The sequence below is a fragment of the Schistocerca americana genome, chromosome X (assembly GCF_021461395.2).
Source record: "Schistocerca americana isolate TAMUIC-IGC-003095 chromosome X, iqSchAmer2.1, whole genome shotgun sequence".
In the NCBI taxonomy this organism is placed as follows: Eukaryota; Metazoa; Arthropoda; class Insecta; order Orthoptera; family Acrididae; genus Schistocerca; species Schistocerca americana.
In genome coordinates, this window is record NC_060130.1 from 749,865,509 (window position 1) to 749,889,718 (window position 24,210).

Below are 24,210 nucleotides of genomic sequence, written 5' to 3' on the forward strand. Positions count from 1 at the left end.
GTTTCATGATTTATATTACCTCATATTTTGTAGTTTTGTGAAGATGACAGATGAACCTGTTGAAATTGGTAAGGCAAAATAAAAATAGCTGTACAACAGATGACCAAATTTAATTCTGAAATATATACTATAATAGAGTTACTGAGAAAATAACAGCTGTGAGTGAAATCATTTTAAGATCAGCTGTACATCAGAGTACAGTAATCAGTTTGACAAGTGTATGACTAGGACCTGCGTAAGAAGAGCATATGATTCAGACCTAAAACTATTGCTATTTACTTATTAAAAAAGCAAACAATGAATATAACCACTTGAAAATTTGTTAAAGATGCCCACTTCACACGCAGTAGAAATTTGCTTAGAGCTTTACACAGCTATAGATTTCACTAACCTCAATCACTAAAGTGTCCCCTTTGTACAATTTTATTTCATTTGGAAATCTGAAGAACTGGGGATCATCCACGTACAATAGCTGAGACCTTAGATTTTGGAAATGTTTCTCCAGATCCTTTACTGTTTCAACATTATCCATAATGAATCCAATACGTAGTGCCAGTGTTGTTTCCCTAAATTTAGGTAACGAGCGAGGAATTAAGTGAGCTGATCTACGTGTACGAGACATCTGCCAGAACTTCATGTTCACAGGCGGTGATGGGCATTCCATTTGTGCCATATTTAAAACAGTACATTCCTATAAAGAAAACAGATGAACTTTTAGTTTTATTATTTTGTGTAACATTCACAGAGAAGCACTAATATTTGTGCATTACAGTCATGTTATCTCAAAATGCAGAAATATAATATACATAGTAAATTAACCTCCATAAACAGAAATACACAACAAAAACTGATCCAGAATATTATCTACATTAATATTTTTTCAGTCCTTCTCTGTACGTTTTGAGAATTTCAGCCACATTATCACATATACTAATGTATGGAACATTACACCTAACCAGATGTGTATATGCATGTTATTTCAACTTACTCTCTGTTTGTCAGAGGGAGAATAATTTATTTTACATTTAGTGGAAACTTCACAAAATTAAACTTTCCTTGCTCTTAAATTCGGCAAAAATAACTCATAAATACTCCCATTTCTTGATAAACATGATGATGCAAGGCAATTTAAGTATACATTTAAATATACCAGTGCTTTAAGATATCTATGGCTTAATAATATTATGCTTTTTAAACTGAAAGGTCAGTGTAAGAAACTTATCATGTGAACATAATGTTCATAATTGCTAAGCTGATTTTAAAAAAAATCGCAAGAAAATGTCTGTTGTTGTGTAATTACACAAGAAACAAAAACAAACCTATTCCAATGAAAGCAATGATAACAAATATTTTTGAGCTTTGTGGAATTTGACAATGAATGTCATATATTGTCTTCCTCTGAATTCATCTTGTTCCGAGCCTTAACAACAAATGAGGTATCTGTTAGAAAATTTGAATACTTTATTTTATTTTATTTATTTTTTTATTTATTTATTAAAGCAACAGGTAGGAGATTGCACTATAGTAAAAGTGTAGGACAGAGATGTTATAGGGTCTGGAGACCAGCAGATAAATAACCATTGTTATGGGGTTACACAAAAACCACATTCGTCAAATTTGTAACTTCCAAAGAATTTAACATCTTAGTGGAGTGAAAAGTTTCATTTATGCAGATTTTATACGGCACATGAAACTGTTGATGGTAATTCTCCCATTGGTTAGGGATGTTAAGCCTAGCATTTTGTAAGTAGTAGGCTATGTGTCAGTACCAGGTTTCAAACTCTTCCTCTTCTCTTATTGTTATGAACAACAAAAACATGCACTACACTCTACAAGTACTTATAGTACTTACCTTCACTAAACAGTCATACATAAGGTACAGTAATTATACATTATAACAGAGAACAGCCACTGTACTAAAATAATGAAAATCTACACTGTCAAATGGTTGAAAAATATGTATCGGGCTTCTGCACAATGTCTTATGACTTTACTTATTCCTTCTTTTTCCATACAATGACCAAAAATTCTTACTTTAAGCTGTCATAAACTTATCACATAAGGAAAAACTCACAGTTTAATTTCATAGCAATATTTATACAATATGGAACTGATGTGGTATGTATGCCCTTGGCTATTTTATTTGTAAAAACATCAGGACTCAGACTAGAGCATCAATATCTTTATCAAATTGATTTGCACATTCTGGAAGCCTCAGGCACATCTTTAAGACACTTGTTGCCACTGTTTTGTAACAAACAATGTGTGCGTGTGACTAATACAATTGTCACTCCATCAAAAGACTACAAATTTCTCAAAGAAGGTGATGGTCAATCTTATTTCCAAGTAGGAAAGAATATGCAATGCCTTCAATCTCATTTTTACATAACTGAATTTATTTCCTACACACATTAAAATCTTTATTTGGATTTTCTGGTAGAAGCTGGGACTGTTTTACAGCAGCAGACATAAAACTGAGTCATGGATGAATAGTAAAATCAGTCCAAAGAAATGCCAGAAATGTGCTTTGATATGAAGCTCTAAATTAATGTTTTTAGTCATCTTCCTATGCTGTAACTAAATTAAGTTTCAGAAAATTGATCCTACACTTATTTGTTCTTTGTTCAGAAGTTACAATAAAGATGACACTTACAGTTTTATTAACTGGATTTGGTTCATCTTCTACATACACAACCATTTCAGGTTTCAGTATGGTGTCGAGGTTTGTCCCATGTACAGTAATCATTCTTCCTCCAGAAGCAAAGCTTTTTAATGGTTTTATTTCCATTATTGTTGGATCCTGAGTATAATTGAAAGGATTTCCTTCAAGAGTTCTGTTGGCACCATCAATAACAAGAGTGAGACGTTGAATACATGTTGGCTGAGTGGCTCGAGAAGTGGTACACATGAGGCGGCTGCTGGATGCTTGAGTTGCATTTACATGGCATGGTAGTCCATCAAGCCAAGCAGAGATACTGCTTCCAATATTTAGGTACTGACCAGTGATGGCAAGTTGAGTTCCACCACTCTGTGGTCCCATTGGAGGAAACACACCCTCTAACTTCACATCCTGAATGACAAAAAGAAAAAAGAAAATACTAAATAAAGTCATCATTGTCATCACAAACTAGCTGTCATTGATACTGATTGCAAAAACATGAAACACACTCTATTATAAATAAGGCTACCAAAGTATTAGGAGTGTTCCAACATGTATTTTGAAGTGTATTCTTGTGGACTGTTGATAAGTTGTTACCACCCCTTTGAACAAAGGCTCCTCCACTGCTGTGATGAACTACAATAATTACCTGACTGGAGATAACTGCCAACTGTTTGACCTTTGTCCCTACTCATATCCCTAGACCCATCCAAGAGCGTCTCCTCCAAATCCATTTCCCTTCTCATTCTATCCCCTGCATGTCCACCTTCTATAAATTTACTAAAATCTGTAAAACCAAGCACCCTGGATGCCACACTATAACTGGTTACTTTGCTCCTACAGAAAGTATATAACTTCTAGTCAAACACCACCTCCAATCCATTGCCTGTAGCCAAACTTCTTACATCAAGGGCACCAACCACTTCCCCCCGTGCCTCAGCATTGCCAGCTGGATCAGTAATTACTTGTCACTGTTGACACCATCCCCATGCCCCTGGTCAGCTGTCACTTACTGCTACCTCTCCTATTGAACTGCCAACTCTAAACATACCATCTCATTTCTTATTCACATGTCCAACTATAGCCTTATCAATGGCTACTTCTCCTTCGAGTAGAAAATGTATGAACAAATCCACAGTATGGCCACAGGGAACCTCTTATTTAAACCTGTTTATTGCCCCTCTATGGGAAACCTTCCTAGCCATCCAAGATCTTAAAACTCTTATCTGATTAAAGTTTATTAATGATATCTATATATTCTGGGTCTAGAACAAGATAGACTATTGCCATTCCTCCACAGCTGTAACACTTTCTTCCCTATTCATTTCACCTGGTCTTTTCCAAGAATCTGCACCACCTTCTTGGATGTTCACCTCTAGTTCTCCAATGGCTCCATCTAAACCTCTATCCACACGAAGTCCACCAACTATCAACAGTACCTCCATTACAACAGCCACTATCCCTTTTAAAGTAGCAAATTTCTCTATATAGTACATCCATTTATGGGGGGTACATCTGAAGTGACAAAGAGTCCTCTACCCACAACAATGAAATCTTGTTAAGGCCTTTACAAATGGGTATTAACCTCTAATCCTAGACTGTAAATAGATCTCCCGTGTCACGTTCACTCATACCCTTAATTTCCCAAATACCTTTATGAACTAGCTGCAATGGAGCAATATCACCCTCCAATTGTAAAAACTTAACTATATGCTCTGATAGTGCTTCAGCTACTTTTCATTTTGTCCACATCTCCCTTAGAAGTATTCCACTACTTAGCCAATTTATGAAACATCCTATGTCATCCTTATGCCATACCTAGGCGCATACTCCCAATCCCTTCCTACACTTTTTGTATTCCTATGGAGATGTAAAGGTAACATTTGTCTGTCATATGCACCCATCCAGCAGATACTATCCCAGTCCCATCACAGATATATCCTACCCTACCAGATGTATGGCCACCAGGAAAAGCAGTTGCATCATATACCAGCTCTGTTGTAACTTCTACACAGCTGGGTAGGATCACCAACTAGCTGTCCATCTAAGTGAGTGGACACTGTCAGATTGTGACTAATAGCAAAGCTCACTACACAGTTACAGAACATGTTGGTGAGCATAATATACACAACTTTCATAGCTGATTCACAATCTGTGATATTTGGATTCCTCCCACATTCCTCCTTCCTCCTCCACCCAATAGTACCTTCTCTGAATTACATACATGGGTACTGTCCTTCTAAAATATCCTTCAATCATGCAACATTTTTGGTCTCAATCTTAAGTAGCCCCAGTTCCACCAACACTGTCTCCTTGCCTTCCACTTCACTACTCCAGTAATCCACACTCACACATTTCTCTATGTAGTCTCCTCCTCTTTTTCTATACTCCCAGCCACCCCGCCCACTTCACTGTGTACCAAACACAATTTCCCCTGGCTTTGCTAGGGCATGCTGACTGGTGCCACATTCCTGCCAAGTTCTATAGCTCCCCATTCCACTGATTTTCTCATCTCACCCACTCCACCTCACACAAACCCTCACATGATTCTGCATGCAGTGCTGTATCCAGTCTTGTTTATGAGCCAGTTGATGGTGCTATGTTCAACTATACTGTAAGTGGTTACCCTAATGATTTGTTGTTTTATTCTGTCAGGACACAGGCATTTGTCATTAACTTCTAAAAAGCTTAAGAAATTTATACAAAATTTGTTGTAAAAAATATTATTGAGAAAACATACCTTATAATTAAAATGAACTGCTGACTCGGTAAAACCTGCTTCGTTGCCCACAATAACTGATGCTGAAGTCTCTTGACCGGCGGGACCTGTACGGCAAACAATTCTAACAGATACCTCATACTGTATTAGTTCACATGGAGTGTCTCCAATCCGAATTTTGCCTTTTACATCCTCTTCTTTCAGACCAAGATTACTTCCTTCAATGGTAACGAGGGTGCCACCTTCAACAGGACCACTCAGTGGTTTGATCTGAAAGAGATGAAATGTGAAATCATTACACATTCCCTCTTATAAGTATAATCCCAAAACATGTTTGCCCTTTACTTCACTAAAACAATCTTTTGGCTCTTGATACAGTTTTCTAAAAAATAGCAAAAATCAATGCTCAGCATTCTGGCCCAGACAGGTCAACAGCAATGAGTCCTCTGCCAGTCATGTCACTTGGATGCGGTATGGAGGGGCATGGTGTCAGCACCCTGATCTCCCAGTAATTGTCAGCTTTCTTGACCTTGGAGCAGCTACTTCTCAATCAAGTAGCTTCTCAACTGACCTTACAAGGCTAAGTGTACCCCGTTCCTGTACTCCACCAAGGAAAAATCCCTGGCAGTGCTGGGAATTGAACTCAGGTCTTCCACACAGCAGCCAGATATGCTGTCCTTTGAGCTATGGAATCAGACTTTCTAAGAAGACGGCACTGTATAACACATCTAAGGTAAATGTGACACACGGAAATTTTTACCAACACCACAATAGGAACCTGGATTCCCTACTGTACATGAACAATCATTTTCATCAGTACTCTACCCACACTTGCTTCCAGGTGTGATTCAAATTCTCTTTGTCACTTGATGGTTCTCTCCTAATTTCTGAACTTCTGACACAAAGTTTCATTAGTAATTTCAGATGTAAATAATAATTCACTGCACTAAGTGGCAAGATATTAGTTAAATTCTTATTTCTTGTATACTGAAAACAATATGATTTTAAATTACCATGTTTAAGATATTTAAGTTATTTGACTCGCGATCTGTTAGTACACAATCCTGTGCACCTGCTTGCTGTGGGCAAATGAGGGACTGTGAGTTGCTTAATTTTACATAATCCCATACATGATTAAATACACGGTCTGTTTTGATCACTATCTCAGCATATGGGGACCCTGACAGCTAACCTGATACTGTTACTCATGGTATGACAGGAGTGTATAATGGGAGTGGCCTATGTTTTTCATGCTATTTTATGTTTTATGTCTGCTACTTAGTGAAAAATTTCTGACTATGAATGCTGGGTCATGCCATTCTCTTTTCACACCAAGAACATGACTTGATCTTATTGTATCTGGTGATGCAGCTAAAATGCTGTAAGACCTGCCATGCCTATAAATATAGGACTTACAGCTAAAGTGGTCTTATCTTTTCAAAGTTATACACCCAGGCTGTCACTGCACTGATTACAAAGTCTGCTATCATTCCTTATTACTAGATTTTTGGAAAGAGTTTTACACAGTGCCACACTGCATACTCTTTACTCTGAGTAAAATATGTGAGTGGCTTGAAGGCTTTTTAAGTAACAGAACCCAGTATGTTTACCTGGACAGCAAGTGTTCATCTGACATGAATGTATCTTTTTTTTTATCTGTAGTGTACTGGAATGTATAATCTTTGAGTGACTTAAAACAGAATTTCAATTTCGTGTGATGAATGGTAGCTTGCTCCATATGTGGAAAAATGTAAGTTACTGCACACAGGTAGGAAAAACAAACCTGTAATGTTCAAATACAGTGTTACTGTGTGCTACTTGACAAAGATATATCAATCAGATATCTAAGTGAAACATTGCAAAGCAATATGAAATAGAATGAGCAAATAAGATTGATTTTAGAGAAGACAAATGGTTGACTCTGGTTTATTGGGAGAATTCTGGGGAAGTGTAGCTCATCTGTAAAGAAGACCATGTACAGAACACATGTACAGGATTCGCATCAGATCCGATTAAAGGACATCAAAGCAGTTCAGAGACATGCTACTAGATTAGTTACTGGTACATTCAGTCAAGATGTGTCATGGACATGCTCTGTGACATCAGATGGGAATCCCTGGAGGGAAGATGATGATCTTTTATTGAGAAATTATAGAGAACCACAATTTGTGACAGACCAGAGAATGATCCTACTGTCACCTACATGTACCTCCTGTAAGGACAGCAAAGACAAGGTAAGAGATATCAAGGATCATACAGAAGCACATAAAGAGTCATTTTTCACTCACTCCATTTAGGAGTGGAACAGGAAAGGGAATTAGCAACAGTGGTACAACCGACCCTCTGCTGTACACCGTATGGTGGCTTGCAGAGTATGTATGTATATGCAGATTTAGTTGCATAATAATACAGCCATTATTGTAATATACATGGCCTCTCGGCTTGGTCCTTATGCATCTTGGGATTTTCACAGCATGTAAAGGCCCTCGTGAAAGGTCTAACCTGTTTGTCAAGTCATCTCTTGTCTAGTTGCAGATTTCTCAAACAAGCCCGTACATGTGCGAAGAAATTAAGATGGTGGTCGAAGGAATGGCTTACAATGAGAGAGAGATTTACCCACAACATTTTTTTAGATTGTTTGTGGGATTGAAGCGACCAGACTGCTACAGTCATTGGTCGAAAATCTTTTAAAGGAAATATTACTCTTAAAACTCTACGACTACATCAACTTTCTTTGAATGGACAATGAAATGATTAACAACTTCTCAAAGCCCTCGCAGAAGAGGAAACGTGTCTGTCAATGCTCTTATCTAGCCACAGATGTGTCAAACAAACCTGCACAAGGACCAAGAAGGCTTGTCTGTTGAACCTTACATGTGAAGCAGATGCTTTTCATGTATGTTGTATTTTTGCACTGTCGGGAATGGTTACAAATGCAGAGGAAGTATTTCTAACATTGACTCTGGCATTGTGTTTCAAAGAAGAAGAAAACAAGACGCTGGTCCAGGGAATGTTTTACAATGAGAGAGAAATATACACAATAAAACCTATTAATGGAAATGCTGCACTCAGACTCTGATGATTACATCACGTTTCTGCAGGTGGACAGTGAAATTTGTTAAGAGTTCCTTCAAACTCACTTTGAAAAAGAAGAGACATGTAAGCAACAATTTATGCTTTTCTACTTGCTTCTCTAATGACACTTCATTAAAATACCATAACGTAGCATCATATAGCGCACATCGTCCGCGGAATATTTATTTTATTTCATTGCGCTCCAGCTTGTATGTATGCGCAAAAACAGTGATTCTGTTAATTGGGGAAACTCACGATATGGTGAGATAAATTGTAATAAAACAATTTTTCACTAAACATACGAGGCGAATTATCGACACAAACAACGCCTGCCATCTTGTCAATTTCCGACAATCAAAATTTCTCGCAAACACTTCAAACAAGCTTTGTGATTGACAAGCACGTCAAACAGAAGTATACACTGTAAAATATTCGGCAAGCGTGGTTAAGTTTGACAAAATGTTCATTCATTTACGGGGGCCGTAAAACAAAACGAAAAACGCCGAGCTGAAGACAAATACGGAAAAGTTGTCTCGTTTCCGCCAAGTTCCATAGTACAACATCACCAAATGATGTTAGTAAAATTAAATGTAGCATGATATTTACATATGCAAGTGTTCCTCAAAGACAATTATATTATGCTTTATTAAGTACAACAAATGGTTTTTACTGAGGTGCGAATATATGAGCAGGGTGAGATGCTTTTGTAGATTATAAAAATAATGCCCTCCAAGACGAAAGAAAAACCACCGATAAAGACGTGTAAACAGCTGACAATGCTGGAAAGGAGCAGAGTGACCGTTGTCAAGTATTGTCTGCGTGCGATGCAAACAGCGGCGTCTCAGTTGGCTACAGATCAAATAAAATAACTTGTGAATGACTGATTGCAGTGGCTTGCTTGGCAAGTCTCTGCGTGTCCCTGCAAAACAGGCAACACGACGAGCACGTGGCGCTCGAGAAAGAACTGAGACTGGTTACTGGCTGGCCCCTAACACTCAGTTCGCTGAAACTTCAGTCAGTCACAAAGTTATTTTAATCCAAGAATAGTTTAGGAAATTGGTTGAGTGTCACACTTAATCGTTTTCAGAATTCCAAGTCATCTGTTCCAAGTAGCAAAGCAGTCCCAGCTGACGGTAAAACTGAAAGTTTACCATACTGCGTTCATCGTAAGAATAAACCTGATTTTAACAAACAGAAACGCGTAGATTGGTCAGAATCCGTAGCACACTTACAATGGTATTGCTACGCTCTTGGAAGTAGGCCCCACTAATGATTAGATATATTATAACTAATTTACGTTAAATGAACCTTTAAGATATTCAAATGTATTAACAGCCCTCAATTTTTTCTTAATCACGATTTAACAATGTGTTGTTTTTTTCAAAAATCGTGTACAATCACAGTTGTTGCGCTTTTAATACGCAGTATGAAAATGGCCGAGTCTGCTTCCTGTTCCGTAGTGAAACACGCTTGTGGAACATGGTTAAAAAGCGCCGAGAAATAGGTTGTTCTTAGCGCTTTTCATAAATTTACAGACATAATCGGCTTTGATGTTCCCCGAGGGACTGTATTATATACAGTTGATACCTATAAGGGCAAGGGCGTACCCAGGATCTGAACTGCGGAAGGGGGGGGGGGGGGCAGGTCATACTAGTCTCAGGAAACAAGGACTCGAGACAACATACAGCACTTCTTATTAAATAAAACAGTAAACTAGTGAAAAACTGCGAATATCTTATAGGGGGGGGGGGGCAACTGCCCCCCCCTTCCCCTCGCTGGGTACGCCCATGTATACCGGTATAGATGTTTAGCGGAATTGGTAGCGTGGTAGACTCGGTTCCTTACCGCATTTACTGGTTCGCTTGTGACGTGAGTCATTTCTTTTTCCTCGTTCAATCTGAAATACGTACATCTCGTATTTGTAAAATTCATCATCATTTTTATGAATAATGCAAGTCTTCTTGTTTTTAATTACATACTGCACGCGAAATTCCTGTTTCTATTTCAAACATAAATTCTCAATTATCGATATTTTATGAAAGACCATTAATAAAAGTTGCTTAAATTAAGAAAACTTAACAATCTAATTTCTTCAGACAAAAATGAAAAATCAAATACTCTTTATTTGGATTACTCCATTGTGTTATGCCACAGATGTAGATAAGTGTCGTATAAACATAAAAAAAACAGTCGTTTTCACACCATCTAACACACTGTACAAACGCTGCATTTTTACGTTTCCCACTGTACCATTACAATATGAACCCAACAGAACTGATCTGAAGCCAAGAGAAGGGATTTGGCCCGAGAAATAACCAGACTGTTAAGCTGCGAGATGTACTGGAACTAAAAAGCACGCAGCTTTTTCATACGTCACTGCCGAACGCTGGCGGGATATACAACGGCACGTCATTAGAGGAGGAGAAGGTTGGCTTCCTGGATTCCGTTGTTGATTGCCTCGTTATCAACGTAGCAGGTGACTGTTCCAGAACTGATATGTATATTTCGGATTCATATAAGGAAGGAGCTAAGAGAGAACCAGACTACTGACAGTAATTAATACCTTCAGTATTCAACAGTACGGTGAAATACCTGCAGTATGGTTTTGTATCACACATAGCTCGCTCAGAAAAATTACCCTGTGTTCAAATGGTTCAAATGGGTCTGAGCACTATGGGACTCAACTGCTTTGGTCATCAGTCCCCTAGAACTTAGAACTAATTAAACCTAACTAACCTAAGGACATCACACACATCCATGCCCGAGGCAGGATTCGAACCTGCGACCGTAGCAGCAGCGCGACTCCGGACTGGAGCGCCTAGAACCGCGCGACCACCGCGGCCGGCTACCCTGTATTAAAGTCGAGAATTTTCATCACTCTTATTTGTGATTAGAATACTGTGTCACGCGAGAACGAGAGCATTTTATGCTTTCCGTCTGGTCACCTAAGAAGTGCGCGATAGTGCTGGAGTTTCGTCGAATATTATTCCACGGCTCTTTAAAAATTAAATGACATCGAAGCTATATTCTTTCTTTGCTCGTCTCATTTTACGTCTGAACTGCAATTGCTCACATCACTACAGGTAAGTTGGATCACTGACTGACTAGTGCTGTCCAAGTTTAATGCGCCGGTCAAGCTGTTGTCCCGCGTGTAGCACAGCATAAAATGTGCCCTTACGATAGTACTTGACTGTAATGGTCACAGCCGGCCGGTGTGGCCGAGCGGTTCTAGGCGCTTCAGTCTGGAACCGCGCGACCGCTACTGTCGCAGGTTCGAATCCTGCCTCGGGCATGGATGTGTGTGATGTCTTTAGGTTAGTTAGGTTTCAGTAGTTCTAAGTTCTAGGGGACTGATGACCTCAGATGGTAAGTCCCATAGTGCTCAGAGCCATTTGAACCATTTTTTTGTAATGGTCACAACTTGGCCTCCGCTCCATATGAAACGGATTCCAATGAGATTCAAGCAAACGCGGAAGAATACACAGCGGAATGTTTACATCAGGTTTATTCTTATGATGAACAGAGTATATTGTATTGTATGTTAACCGGGGACCTAGAAACGACGGAGAGGCTCCGTCCCCGCCGCAGCTGCAGTGGTCCACAACCCCACGACGACTACCGCAGTCCACTTCACCCCTCCTTCGCCCCACACCGAACCTAAGGTTATTGTGCGGTTCGGCCCCCAGTGGACCCCGCAGGCAGCGTCTCACACCAGACGAGTGTAGCCCCTATGTTTGCGTGATAGAGTATGGTGGTGTACGCGTAAGTGGAGAACTTGCTTGCGCAGCAATCGCCGACATAGTGTAGCTAAGGTGGAATAAGGGGAACCAGCCCGCATTCGCCGTGGCTGATGGAAAACCGCCTAAAAACCATCCACAGACTGGCCGGCTCACCTGACCTCGACACAAGTCCGCCGGGCGGATTCGTGCCGGGGACAAGGCGCTCCTTCCCGCCCGGAAAGCGTTAGACCGCACGGCCAACCGGGCGGGCAACAGAGTATAGCTATGACATAAACAGAGTGAGCGGTAGGAATGCATTATTTGAAAGAACTGACCATGTCGATGCGGGGCTTGGGACACTCGTTGACGGGCGTGCGCTGGCAGCTGTCGCTGTAGCTGCAGGTGAGACCACACCACGTGCACTGGTACTTGGCCGCTCGCGTCACACACAGCGAGCAGTCGGGGTGCTCCCGGTGCGAACCCAGGATGTCGCACTTGTACAGGATCACACTGATGTTGTCCACGTGGTGGTTGCGATTCCACACGATTGTCACACTCGCCCGGTATTCCCCAGAGTTGGCTTCGTACGAATACTGCACAAATGTTAACAACAATTATGAGTACACACACACGCACACACACACACACAAACACACACACAACTGATTTCAAGGTGCTTTACCATGTATATTAACAGAAAGAGCACAATACTTAAATTATTTGGCATACCTCCATCAAGTCACTAAATACAACAGCTGCATCAAGTCACCGAATGTCAGTGGTGCCGTGCACTATCTGATCGACAGTACCCAGCTACCCCTATGTATTACGGAACTGACCACTAGGTGTCACGAGAGGCGAACTCGCCAGCATAAACGGAGGCGGGTAGTACTATGTTGTCAATAAAGAAGCAGTACAACAGCAGAGTGGGTCGCTCAGGGGAAAAAATGAAATGATCGTATGGCATTGTTGGCCGGGAGGCCCCATACGGAGAAGTTAGGCCACTGAGTGCAAGTCTTACTTCAATCGACGCCACTTGCATGCCGGGAATGAGGGTGAAATGATGATGAGGGCAACACAACACCCAGTCCACGAGCGGAGAAAATCTCCAATCCAGCCGGGAATCGAACCCTGGCCCGCTGCATGGGAGGCAAACATGGCACCACTTCTCATTTTGTTCGTTATTGTTCGTTGCGCTTCTTCGGCGCGGATGCCCCATGACACCTGTTCAAGTTCATTGTTGACCTGTTAGAGGGCAGCTAACCCTCTGACCGAACACGTTGAGCTACTGTGTCGGCAACACCACGCACCTAAGCAGGCGGACCGCTCAGGGGAGTTCAGTGACTTTGCACGTGGACTGGTTGATGTATGTTACCTGACTGACAAATCCGTCAGGGACATTTTAATCCCAAAACTGCCCAAGTGGACTGCTGGTGATGTGATTGTGAAGTGGGAACGCGAATGAAAAATCACGACTACGCAGACCTCACGTTCTGGTGGACAGCGACCGTCGAGAATTGCGGAAGGTGGTTGCAGAAATCGCATGGAAGCAGTGGTCGGATTACTCATGAGTTCCATGGCACTATCAGAAGTCTGGCTACCACACTGACTGTGTGTAGGAAGCTAAAAAGAATGGGCTACAATGGTCGGGTAGGTTCTCATAAGCCACATCTTTCTGCAATCAATGTTAAGCGAAGCTTACACCATACGAGCGACGCCACTGGACAGTGGATAACTGGAAACGAGTGATCTGGAGTGGTAAATCACCCTACATCCTATGGCAATCCGATGGAAGGGTTTAGGTTAGGTGTATGCCTGGAGAAGTTACCTGCCATCATGTGTAATGCCAACAGTGAAGTAAGGAAAAGGTCATGTTACGGTATGGGGGTGTTTCTCGTGGTTAGACTGTCGTCCCCTTATTGCGCTTAAGAAAACGCTAAATGCAAAAGGATATAAACACAATTTGCACCGTTGTGTACTGCGTACAGTAGAGGAACAGTTCGTAAAACAGTACTTCTGAGGAATTGGTTTGTGGACAATAACTTTCCTGAAATGGGCTGACCTGCCCAGAGTCCAATATGACTACCGTCTGTGGTTTCGGCTCTTGAGAATGAATGAGCTGCCATTCCTCAGCAGACATTCGGACACCTCCTTGGGAGAGTCCTCTGCAGCGTTCAATGCGCCATAAAGGCTGAGGGTGGACACACCCCATTTTAATGTCCATTTAATGTCCACTAAGATCCACTAAGGTGTCCGGTTACTTTTGATCAGATAGTGTGTGTAGCACGCCTCCATGAGATGAGCAAAAGCAACAGCTGCGTCAGTTCGCCCAGTGTCAGTGGTACCGTATATTCTAAGGGAGGAGAAACTTTTCGAAATGTAGCAAGTTCTACAATTTCACATGGAAGTACGCCTGTAAGTCATTCGGTTACTAATAGGTTCGTTGAAAATAAGACACTACTTCTGGAGGTTGATTTGTGTCCAAAACACGGCTTGAACCTAGATACCAAGTGATTGTTAGACACTGTCAAAAACAGAATGAGGTTTTCACAGAAGCTCTTCTGTGAACCTTGCAGAACTAGCACTCCTGGAAGAAAGGATATTGCGGAGACATGGCTTAGCCACAGCCTGGGGGATGTTTCCAGAATGAGATTTTCACTCTGCAGTGGAGTGTGCGCTGATATGAAACTTCCTGGCAGATTAAAACTGTGTTCTGGACTGAGACTCGAACTCGGGACCTTTGCCTTTCGCGGGCAAGTGCTCTACCATCTGAGTTACCCAAGCGTGACTCAAGGTTCGCAGAAGAGCTTCTGTGAAGTTTGGAAGGTAGGAGACGAGGTACTGGCCGAATTGAAGCTGTGAGGAACGGTCGTGAGTCGTGCTTGGGTAGCTCAGATGGTAGAGCACTTGCCCGCGAAAGGCTAAGGTCCAGAGTTCGAGTCTCGGTCCGGTACACAGTTTTAATCTGCCAGGAAGCTTCACTGTCGACAACAATTTTTACAGTTCTACTAACACAATAACGAAGTGTCATATTAATGATCATGAGAGGTATACAGTTATGCGCTGAAAATATTACAAAACCGAACCTGCATGAGTCATATTAGACAGATCTCACCGAAAGGAATCTCAAAAATGTTAGAAGAAGTCAGAGTTGTACATGTTATCCAAGCAAAAGAAAACAGAATGATTTACGCTCATTCATTTAATTTACTTCACATTATCTGTAAGCTGAGTTACTCTTCAACAAAGCGGAAGAAAATGACCGACTGAAAATTCCTTACTTTACTTTAAAAACAGCTACATTTCCTACAGGATATTTCATAGGCTCTGGAAAGTTGAAATACTGAATACGCATCTGCCTGAAACCTTCGTGAACTAATGCTTAACCCTTAGACAAACATTTCTTAGTTTCTTTCAAAATCATATTTTGTACTCATTTTTGTGATGCAAGTAAAAGAAATACTTCTAACAATAAAGAGCATTAATGAGTACATGTAATACGAGACAGTTGTCAAAACAGTAAGCAGCTTAAAAAGACCTCTACAGGACGTTTTAGGAGTAACACCAGACAATCATTCTTAACACTTTATTTACTGTTAGCCATTACCTTTGGTAATTCGAGCTTCCGCAACACATGCTTCTATAGCTCAGTTCGTAGAGTAAGACCACTAGGCCAAAGTTATGTTACTCGTTTTATGCACAGAAGAATTCTCTTTTGCAACACTATTCACGACATCTTCTCTACTTGTGTTACCTTAATAAATTGGAAACATATTATGTAATATTCTGTTTTGATACGGCAGAAACAGTAGTTGATGAAATACCTACCGTCGTTTTGTCACACACGATGAAGCGATTGGACTCGACGCGAGCAGGGACCATCATCTTAGCATCCTCGATATTCACGATGCACTGAAAACCAGTGTGGCCTACTTGCGGATGGGGAAGGTTCTCCACCTCTAATACGATCTCTTTTGGTACGTTGTTTGGCAGCAGAATATCTTCCTTGGGATGCCTGAAACGTGGGCAGTAGCTGGCTCCGTGGGTCACGAGTTGCACTGGATTCTGCGAACAAAAACACAAGCGTTGCACATTTATTCATGAATCTGGCACAGCGTAAATACTTAACACCAATGACCACATCCTTTGGTGTTCCAAGGTGCGACAGGTTGCGTCCTTAGCGAAATATGTCTCAATAAACCACAAACTGGGAAACATATTGCATTTACTTTACGCATCTAATAATCAGACGACAAACGAAACATTCTTTGTGGAAATGGCCTCGTGGAACCACTGAGGCGTCTGACGTGTTTCGTGATATTATTTACATAGCTGTTTGTGTCCGGAAACACTGTCCGTTGAAACAAATTGGCCAGTTGCAGATTGGCTCAAATGGCTCAAATGGCTCTGAGCACTATGGGACTTAACATCTGAGGTCATCAGTCCCCTAGAACTTAGAACTACTTAAACCTACCTAACCTAAGGACATCACACACATCCATGCCCGAGGCAGGATTCGAACCTGCGACCGTAGCGTTCGCGCGGTTCCAGGCTGAAGCGCCTAGAACCGCTCTGCCACATCGGCCGGCTACCAGTTGCAGACTGAGCATAAGTCATGTATGCCCATCCGATCACAAGCCTGGAAAAGGCTAGGTCAATGTGCAGGAGCCATGCTCACTGAGGTGTCGTGAACTTACCGACCGTAGGCTTTCGACACGTGACGCCAATGTAGCATTTCCGATCACAGATATTTTAGCTGTGCGTGCATTTTCCGACCGCCTGGTAACAAGAACATTCCTTAACATTTTATCCAGGTTTAGGACTGGCTACTCGCGTATTACATGGGCATGCTGAATTTTTTTCATTTGTTTCTCTACAACATTACTGCAGCAAATGGTTAAACTTTTTGTCTTATTTTATGAGTTTTAATTTCTCACTCAGTTTTTTGTAAGAAAGTCACAGATTTTAACCATCATCTTAAATGGTCCGAGTCGTTATATACTTTTATAATGTCTTTTAACCTTTTGGGGAGATTTATGTGTCTTTCTTTTCTTTTTAGAAGAGGCAGGCTAATGGAATCTTTTTTAATTTCAAGTATGGCGTTTAATGCTTCCTCCTTCAGCTTATTTATCAGAATGTCTACGTTCGGATGTTTTTGGTTTATTGAGTAGTTTAGTTTCCTACGCCAAAATCCAACAGTTTTCACGGTCCTGTGCCGCTGGATAAGACATCCACATTTCAATTGGCATGATAAGATGTTCCATCCAATGACTGACGTTATAAGCTGCGAATTGCATCACCTTTTCTCCACTGAGCATTTCCTCCATTATTAACACCCACGCCTCATCAACACTGTTTACTCGAAGTCGTGCGACTACAGCACACATGCGTCGAAACACTCTGACTTCTTCTCCACCCTTGTATTCCTCAGTTAATTCCACTTCTTGTATTTTCTTGCACGGTCATTGGTTGAAGCGAAAACTGAAACCGGAAAGGGATGCTTCGGGGGAACACTTATTTTATAGCTTCAGTTGCAGCCATTTCAAGGGCTAATATTGTAGTTTTCGGTGATCACCCAGTCACCTTATTTCTCAATTCGGAAAAAAATCTTTCATACGTATTTTGAATATTGTCTGGGAGCAAAGCAAATAAAACATGTGTTACCTTCGTATCCTCTTCTGTGCTTCAGATGTAGAAGTGTCTAGTGCAAAATCGGTTGGTCGGAAGTATCTGTAGCACCTACAGCACGGCCGTAAAGGCAACAGCCGGAAAGTCCAAGTAGCCTTCGCTGTTTATCCACGTTGGTCAAACATAGCTTGCTGGAAACATGGCCCTGAACTGTCGACGCCTACAGCAGCCGTATGAACAGTCAGTGCGAACGCATCGGCAACAGGTAGTCGGACAAGTCGCACTTATCTTTTGTTAGAATGATGCCTGCATCAGCATTAGGAGCCCTATATATTTCTGCATGTATTACATTAAATCATGTTGAGCGAACAAGAGGCATGAAAGTGCGGTGTCCCTCGGATATCGTAGATCTAAGCTGTTGGAATTGTGGATGTTATCACTGCTACGTTTTGAAACTGTCGAACAAGGAAATGTTCCACAGCTTGCTGCCTGGAATGAAGAAGCCTTTTTCAAAGCGGGGTCGTGTGGCTAGGGCCTCCCGTCGGGTAGACCGTTTACCTGGTGCAAGTCTTTTGAGTTGACGCCACTTCGGCGACTTGCGTGTCGAGGGGGATGAGATGATGATGATGATTAGGACAACACAACACCCAGTTCCTGAGCGGAGAAAATCTCCGACCCAGCTGGGAATCGAACCAGGGCCCCTTGATATGACATTCCGTCACGCTGACTACTCAGCTACTGGGGCGCACCAAAGCGTGGTACAGCAATAACATGTCGCTTCTTCCCTGGCCTACTTGTTGCTCTGAATTGTCGTCTGATACAAATGTGTGTGGTAAGCTAACTTGACAAAATACCGTTCATGTCCTTCAGAACTCAAAATTAACTCCGCACTGAAATTTAAACAGCCTTGAACATATGACGTCAGAGATACACGAAACGCCTCTCTGACTTGGTGTTTCTTTTATGCTGAAACCTGAGTCTTGTAATTTTGTTATTCTGAAACGTTGGTTGATTATATTATTAGTTATGCGTCACGTATATTTTTTCTTATGGTGATTTCTTCAAGTTCTTGCTAGTTTTATGTTGGGCAGTGTACAAAACGGCAGTAGAACATTAGTTTTTGCAACAATGGAACTCGTTTCCGTACGGTTTCATAAAAGAACTACAATTTTTTTGTCAAAATTTAAATCTGCGCGTGAAACAGGCGTATTAATTTTCTGTACCTTTTACCTTTGGGATTATTTTCGAAATGTTACTCGTATTTAAGCACCGTTCGCTTTTTTAAGCTCCCAGGTAGTGAAAAGCGCTTCGCTAACGACTAGGTCATTTGAAATATTTGCTCTTTGAAAGGAAGCCTTTTATCGTTCGCATGAAATGAAAACCCCCTATAATTCGACCCAAATCAGAAAACATTTCCGATTTTGCTGGAAAATTTGCCTTTCAAAAACAGAACTGAAATCTTCAGCTCTGAGTTTGATTTCGTCTTCTCTGACTGGAGCCCTGGGTCCGCGAGGATGTTCACGGTTAGCATCATAAATTCTTGACGGACTTTCGTTATGGAACGCTAAGACAGAGACCACGGTTTTGATCGAACAATTACGCTCGCACCAAATTTTCCCACGCCGTCCTTTTATATGAAGCTTTAGACTTGTGACGGACTTGAAGGGTTGACAATTCCAGCCGGACGAGGATGTTCAGCAGGCAGTTATGTACTTCTTCACTCAACAACACAAGGGGTTTTACCAAACAGGTATCATCAGCCTGGTGCGTCGGTGGGATGACTGGGTCACTGCCCACAGCGATTTTGCTCCATTTTTATACCGATTCTGGATTGTACGGTCTTCGAGCGGAAACTTTTTGGTCGCCCCTTATATTTAGCCTATTCATGCTCAATATACCAGAGTTATTCACACTTCAGGCAAGCCGCCATTCACAGAACCAAGTGGGCATTTTGTCTAATCCAGCCATACATATTAACACTTTTCTAGTTAAACAAGGACTACGACTATACTTTTCTAGTTAAGTAAGGACTATGACTATATAAATCCTGGTGACAAAAATATAAATTGTTAGGTCGGAGTGAATAACAACCTTAATACTAAAGGAACACAAATCGATAATACAGTACATATGCCAAATCAGCTGTAGTTCTGCGTCCAAAATAACCCATCTCTAAATCTGTCGCCTAACGCCATGGCGAAAGCAGAGTTATTCGTACTCTATTACTTCGAGCAAGAGAGAGAAAGAATCCGCCTCGGCTTCTATGATTGCAACCTATAGTTATGTTGTTCAAATGTATGTGAATTTCTAAGGAACCAAACTGCTGAGGTCATCGGTCCCTAGACTTACACACTACTTTAACTTACGCTAAAGGCAGCAACACACACACCCATGCCCGAAGGAGGACTCGAACCTCCGGCGGGAGGGGCCGCGCAATTAGTGACATGGAGCTTCTAACCGCGCGGCTATAGTTAGACTGATTACTACTATTTCCTACTTCATAGGCATCAGTCACTGGTGAGTTGCCTGTCGTGCAGTAGAATCGATATTATCCAGCTGCTTGAATCACTAAAACACTGTCGATACAGTAATTGTGTCAACTTGGCATTAGACACCCCAGAATTACTTTCAGTGTTGACATGCCAAGCTAAATCATGATCCGATATGGAGCAAGGAATGTACTGAACCATAATATAACAATTGTATTGCATGTTAACTGCGCCAAGCAGCCATCATTTTCGGTCAGATAGATGACTTTCATCACAGATGATGGGATGCCACGTTAGCGGGCTTAACTCGTATTTAGGAAGACACATCAGCACCTACAATCGGACAGACACGCAACGCGCAGATTAATTAAATGCCACGCACACGCGATTTCAGGAACAATAGAGGAAAGGCCTGGCAGCCGATCCCTGCGAATGACGCGACCGACTCGTTTAGGGAGCACCAAAATTACATCAAAGCTGCGGCTCTGTAGCGTCGGACAGCGGACCGCTACGGACGCAACACCCGCAAAACGCTTCGTTCGGTATATCGGATCTGACCCAGCTGCCGCGCTCCTTACCCAGAAAGGGATATATGCCTGTAGGTGCGGCTTGCGTTCAAAGCGACGTGAACGGCCGAGGCGAAGCGTTCCTCGATGCGCTTGCAAGTTTCTGCAGATCTGAAGCTATAATGTGAGCACCACAATGGAGTACGGGGAAGGGTCTGTCCCAGTGCCCTATTTGTTAGAGCTACTTCTCGTAACATTCGCGTGTGGACAGCTTGAACGCCTCGATGCGGCCTGTAAGTCTAAGCTTGATAATCTTGTTTGTGTGTTGGTCCACAGACTCGGTGTATTTCATAAAAGTCGACATTGACCGTTGTAGTTTGTAAATTTATTTTTAATTGTTGTGCTATTGGTCAGCTCCGACCAAGGCGTCATTATCAAGCACCTATAAAAATATATCAACTACGGAAGTGTTAAATACAAACTTGCGTAAGAATCTGAAGATCTTGAACACATAAGAAACTAGCGAACGTGGCAATGCTGCGCAGCTAGTAAATATGTGTGGGAATTGGATATGTATTCCTATCTCCTTCCACCCGTTCTCTCTGCACCTTTCCTCTTCCCCTCTCTCTTTTTTCATCTCCTCCTCCTCCCCCCTCACTCTGTCTATTTTCTCATTCCTCGTCTCCGTCAATCTCCTTCTCCGCACTCTATGTCCATTCTTCCCCTACACCCCTCTCTGTCGTTTTATAGCGCTGTCTCTAACCTTGGGTTTTGTTCGTTGTCAATGCAAACGAAACGCTGATTGGGAATTATCGTCGCTGAAAGTAAATGGGTATAAAGAGATACGAGAGACACCTCTAGAGCTGCTTTATCTGTGAGGATAGTAGCTTCAATGAAAGTACTGTGCAAAGCTTTAATCTGTGAATGCCGGCCGCTGTGACCGAGCGATTCTAGGCGCTTCAGTCCAGAACCGCGCTCAGTACGGAACCGCGCGACTGTACGGTCGCAGGTTCGAATCCTGCCTCGGTCATGGATGTGTGTTAGTTAGGATTAAGTAGTTCTAAGTTCTCGGGGACTGATGACCACAGATGTTAAGTCCCATAGTGCTCAGAGCCATTTGAACCATTTTTTTGAACCATTTAAATCTGTGAACGGGTAGGGTAAGACTAAACAGTTTCGCAAGATTCAGCTCCCATAGCCATATTCTAAATACAAGCCGGTAAGCCGTGAATACTAAGTACATTAAATGCATTCGCAATTGCGAATATGGAGAACCACCAGCTGTAGAATGGACGACTAAAATGAAAATTTGTGTCGGATCGGAACTCGAAGCCGCATTTCCCGCTTATCGCGAGCTGCCGCCTTACCATTTGGCTATCCGAACGCGACTCACGGCCAGGCCCCAACTTCCATATGTCATCAACCATGTATCTACAATCTGTGCCCTTATATCCATTATGTATATTCCCGTATGGGTAAGACATTTTACTTGAAAATCGCTTGCCCGATGCCGGCGGATAAATACGATATTGCAGGGCCTGTGTTACTCCGAATTAGGATGCAATGCTGCTTTGGACAAGCATGCATGTCCAAAGCAACAGGCACTGCGGCGACTACAGCCGCTATGAAGTACTTAATGGATGTACGAGTACAGGTTGTACAGGATGGTTCACGACGTATGGGAGTTTGGGTCTGGACCTGCGCCGTGCTCGGCTAGCCAAATTCTGGGTCGCAGGGTCCCGAGTTCGATTCCCGGCCACGTTTGGGATTTTCTCTGCCCAGGGGCTGGGTGTCTGTGTTGTCCTCATCATTTAAAAAATTGGTAAAGCAACCGCTCACGATAAGCGGGAAATCCGTGTTCGAGTCCCGGTCGGGCACGAATTTTCATTAATTTTTTTAAAACATTGTCAGTGATCTTTAAGATTAAAATTTAAAGATTAAAAACAGTCTTGACCGCAACTTTTTATTTTTATTGGAGTGACCGGTTTCGATTTTGTTTAAGAACCATCTTCAGACTCTGAAAAAACAGACAGAGGGATCGCTATAATAGTAAGTATATATAACAAAATGTATATTTATTAATTAGTTCTACATTTTGTTATACACTCCTGGAAATTGAAATAAGAACACCGTGAATTCATTGTCCCAGGAAGGGGAAACTTTATTGACACATTCCTGGGGTCAGATACATCACATGATCACACTGACAGAACCACAGGCACATAGACACAGGCAACAGAGCATGCACAATGTCGGCACTAGTACAGTGTATATCCACCTTTCGCAGCAATGCAGGCTGCTATTCTCCCATGGAGACGATCGTAGAGATGCTGGATGTAGTCCTGTGGAACGGCTTGCCATGCCATTTCCACCTGGCGCCTCAGTTGGACCAGCGTTCGTGCTGGACGTGCAGACCGCGTGAGACGACGCTTCATCCAGTCCCAAACATGCTCAATGGGGGTCAGATCCGGAGATCTTGCTGGCCAGGGTAGTTGACTTACACCTTCTAGAGCACGTTGGGTGGCACGGGATACATGCGGACGTGCATTGTCCTGTTGGAACAGCAAGTTCCCTTGCCGGTCTAGGAATGGTAGAACGATGGGTTCGATGACGGTTTGGATGTACCATGCACTATTCAGTGTCCCCTCGACGATCACCAGTGGTGTACGGCCAGTGTAGGAGATCGCTCCCCACACCATGTGCCGGGTGTTGGCCCCGTGTGCCTCGGTCGTATGCAGTCCTGATTGTGGCGTTCACCTGCACGGCTCCAAACACGGATACGACCATCATTGGCACCAAGGCAGAAGCTACTCTCATCGCTGAAGACGACACGTCTCCATTCGTCCCTTCATTCACGCCTGTCGCGACACCACTGGAGGCGGGCTGCACGATGTTGGGGCGTGAGCGGAAGACGGCCTAACGGTGTGCGGGACCGTAGCCCAGCTTCATGGAGACGGTTGCGAATGGTCCTCGCCGATACCCCAGGAGCAACAGTGTCCCTAATTTGCTGGCAAGTGGCGGTGCGGTCCCCTACGGCACTGCGTAGGATCCTACGGTCTTGGCGTGCATCCGTGCGTCGCTGCGGTCCGGTCCCAGGTCGACGGGCACGTGCACCTTCCGCCGACCACTGGCGACAACATCGATGTACTGTGGAGACCTCACGCCCCACGTGTTGATCAATTCGGGGGTACGTCCACCCGGCCTCCCGCATGCCCACTATACGCCCTCGCTCAAAGTCCGTCAACTGCACACACGGTTCACGTCCACGCTGTCGCGGCATGCTACCAGTGTTAAAGACTGCGATGGAGCTCCGTATGCCACGGCAAACTGGCTGACACTGACGGCGGCGGTGCACAAATACTGCGCAGCTAGCGCCATTCGACGGCCAACACCGCGGTTCCTGGTGTGTCCGCTG

At 42.7% G+C, this 24,210-nt stretch overlaps 1 protein-coding gene across 1 annotated transcript in view; it reads right to left on the minus strand.

Moving 5' to 3' along the window:
- The window catches only part of LOC124556296 (plexin-B), a 973,640-nt gene that overhangs the window by 36,988 nt on the left and 912,442 nt on the right, over positions 1 to 24,210 (minus strand). The window contains exons 7-11 of the mRNA XM_047130271.1: positions 16,001 to 16,237; positions 12,508 to 12,765; positions 5,400 to 5,648; positions 2,654 to 3,070; positions 392 to 691 (exon numbers count right to left, since the gene is read on the minus strand). Coding sequence (XP_046986227.1) covers positions 392 to 691; positions 2,654 to 3,070; positions 5,400 to 5,648; positions 12,508 to 12,765; positions 16,001 to 16,237 — 1,461 coding nt within the window. The remainder of the gene's footprint in view (positions 1 to 391; positions 692 to 2,653; positions 3,071 to 5,399; positions 5,649 to 12,507; positions 12,766 to 16,000; positions 16,238 to 24,210) is intronic.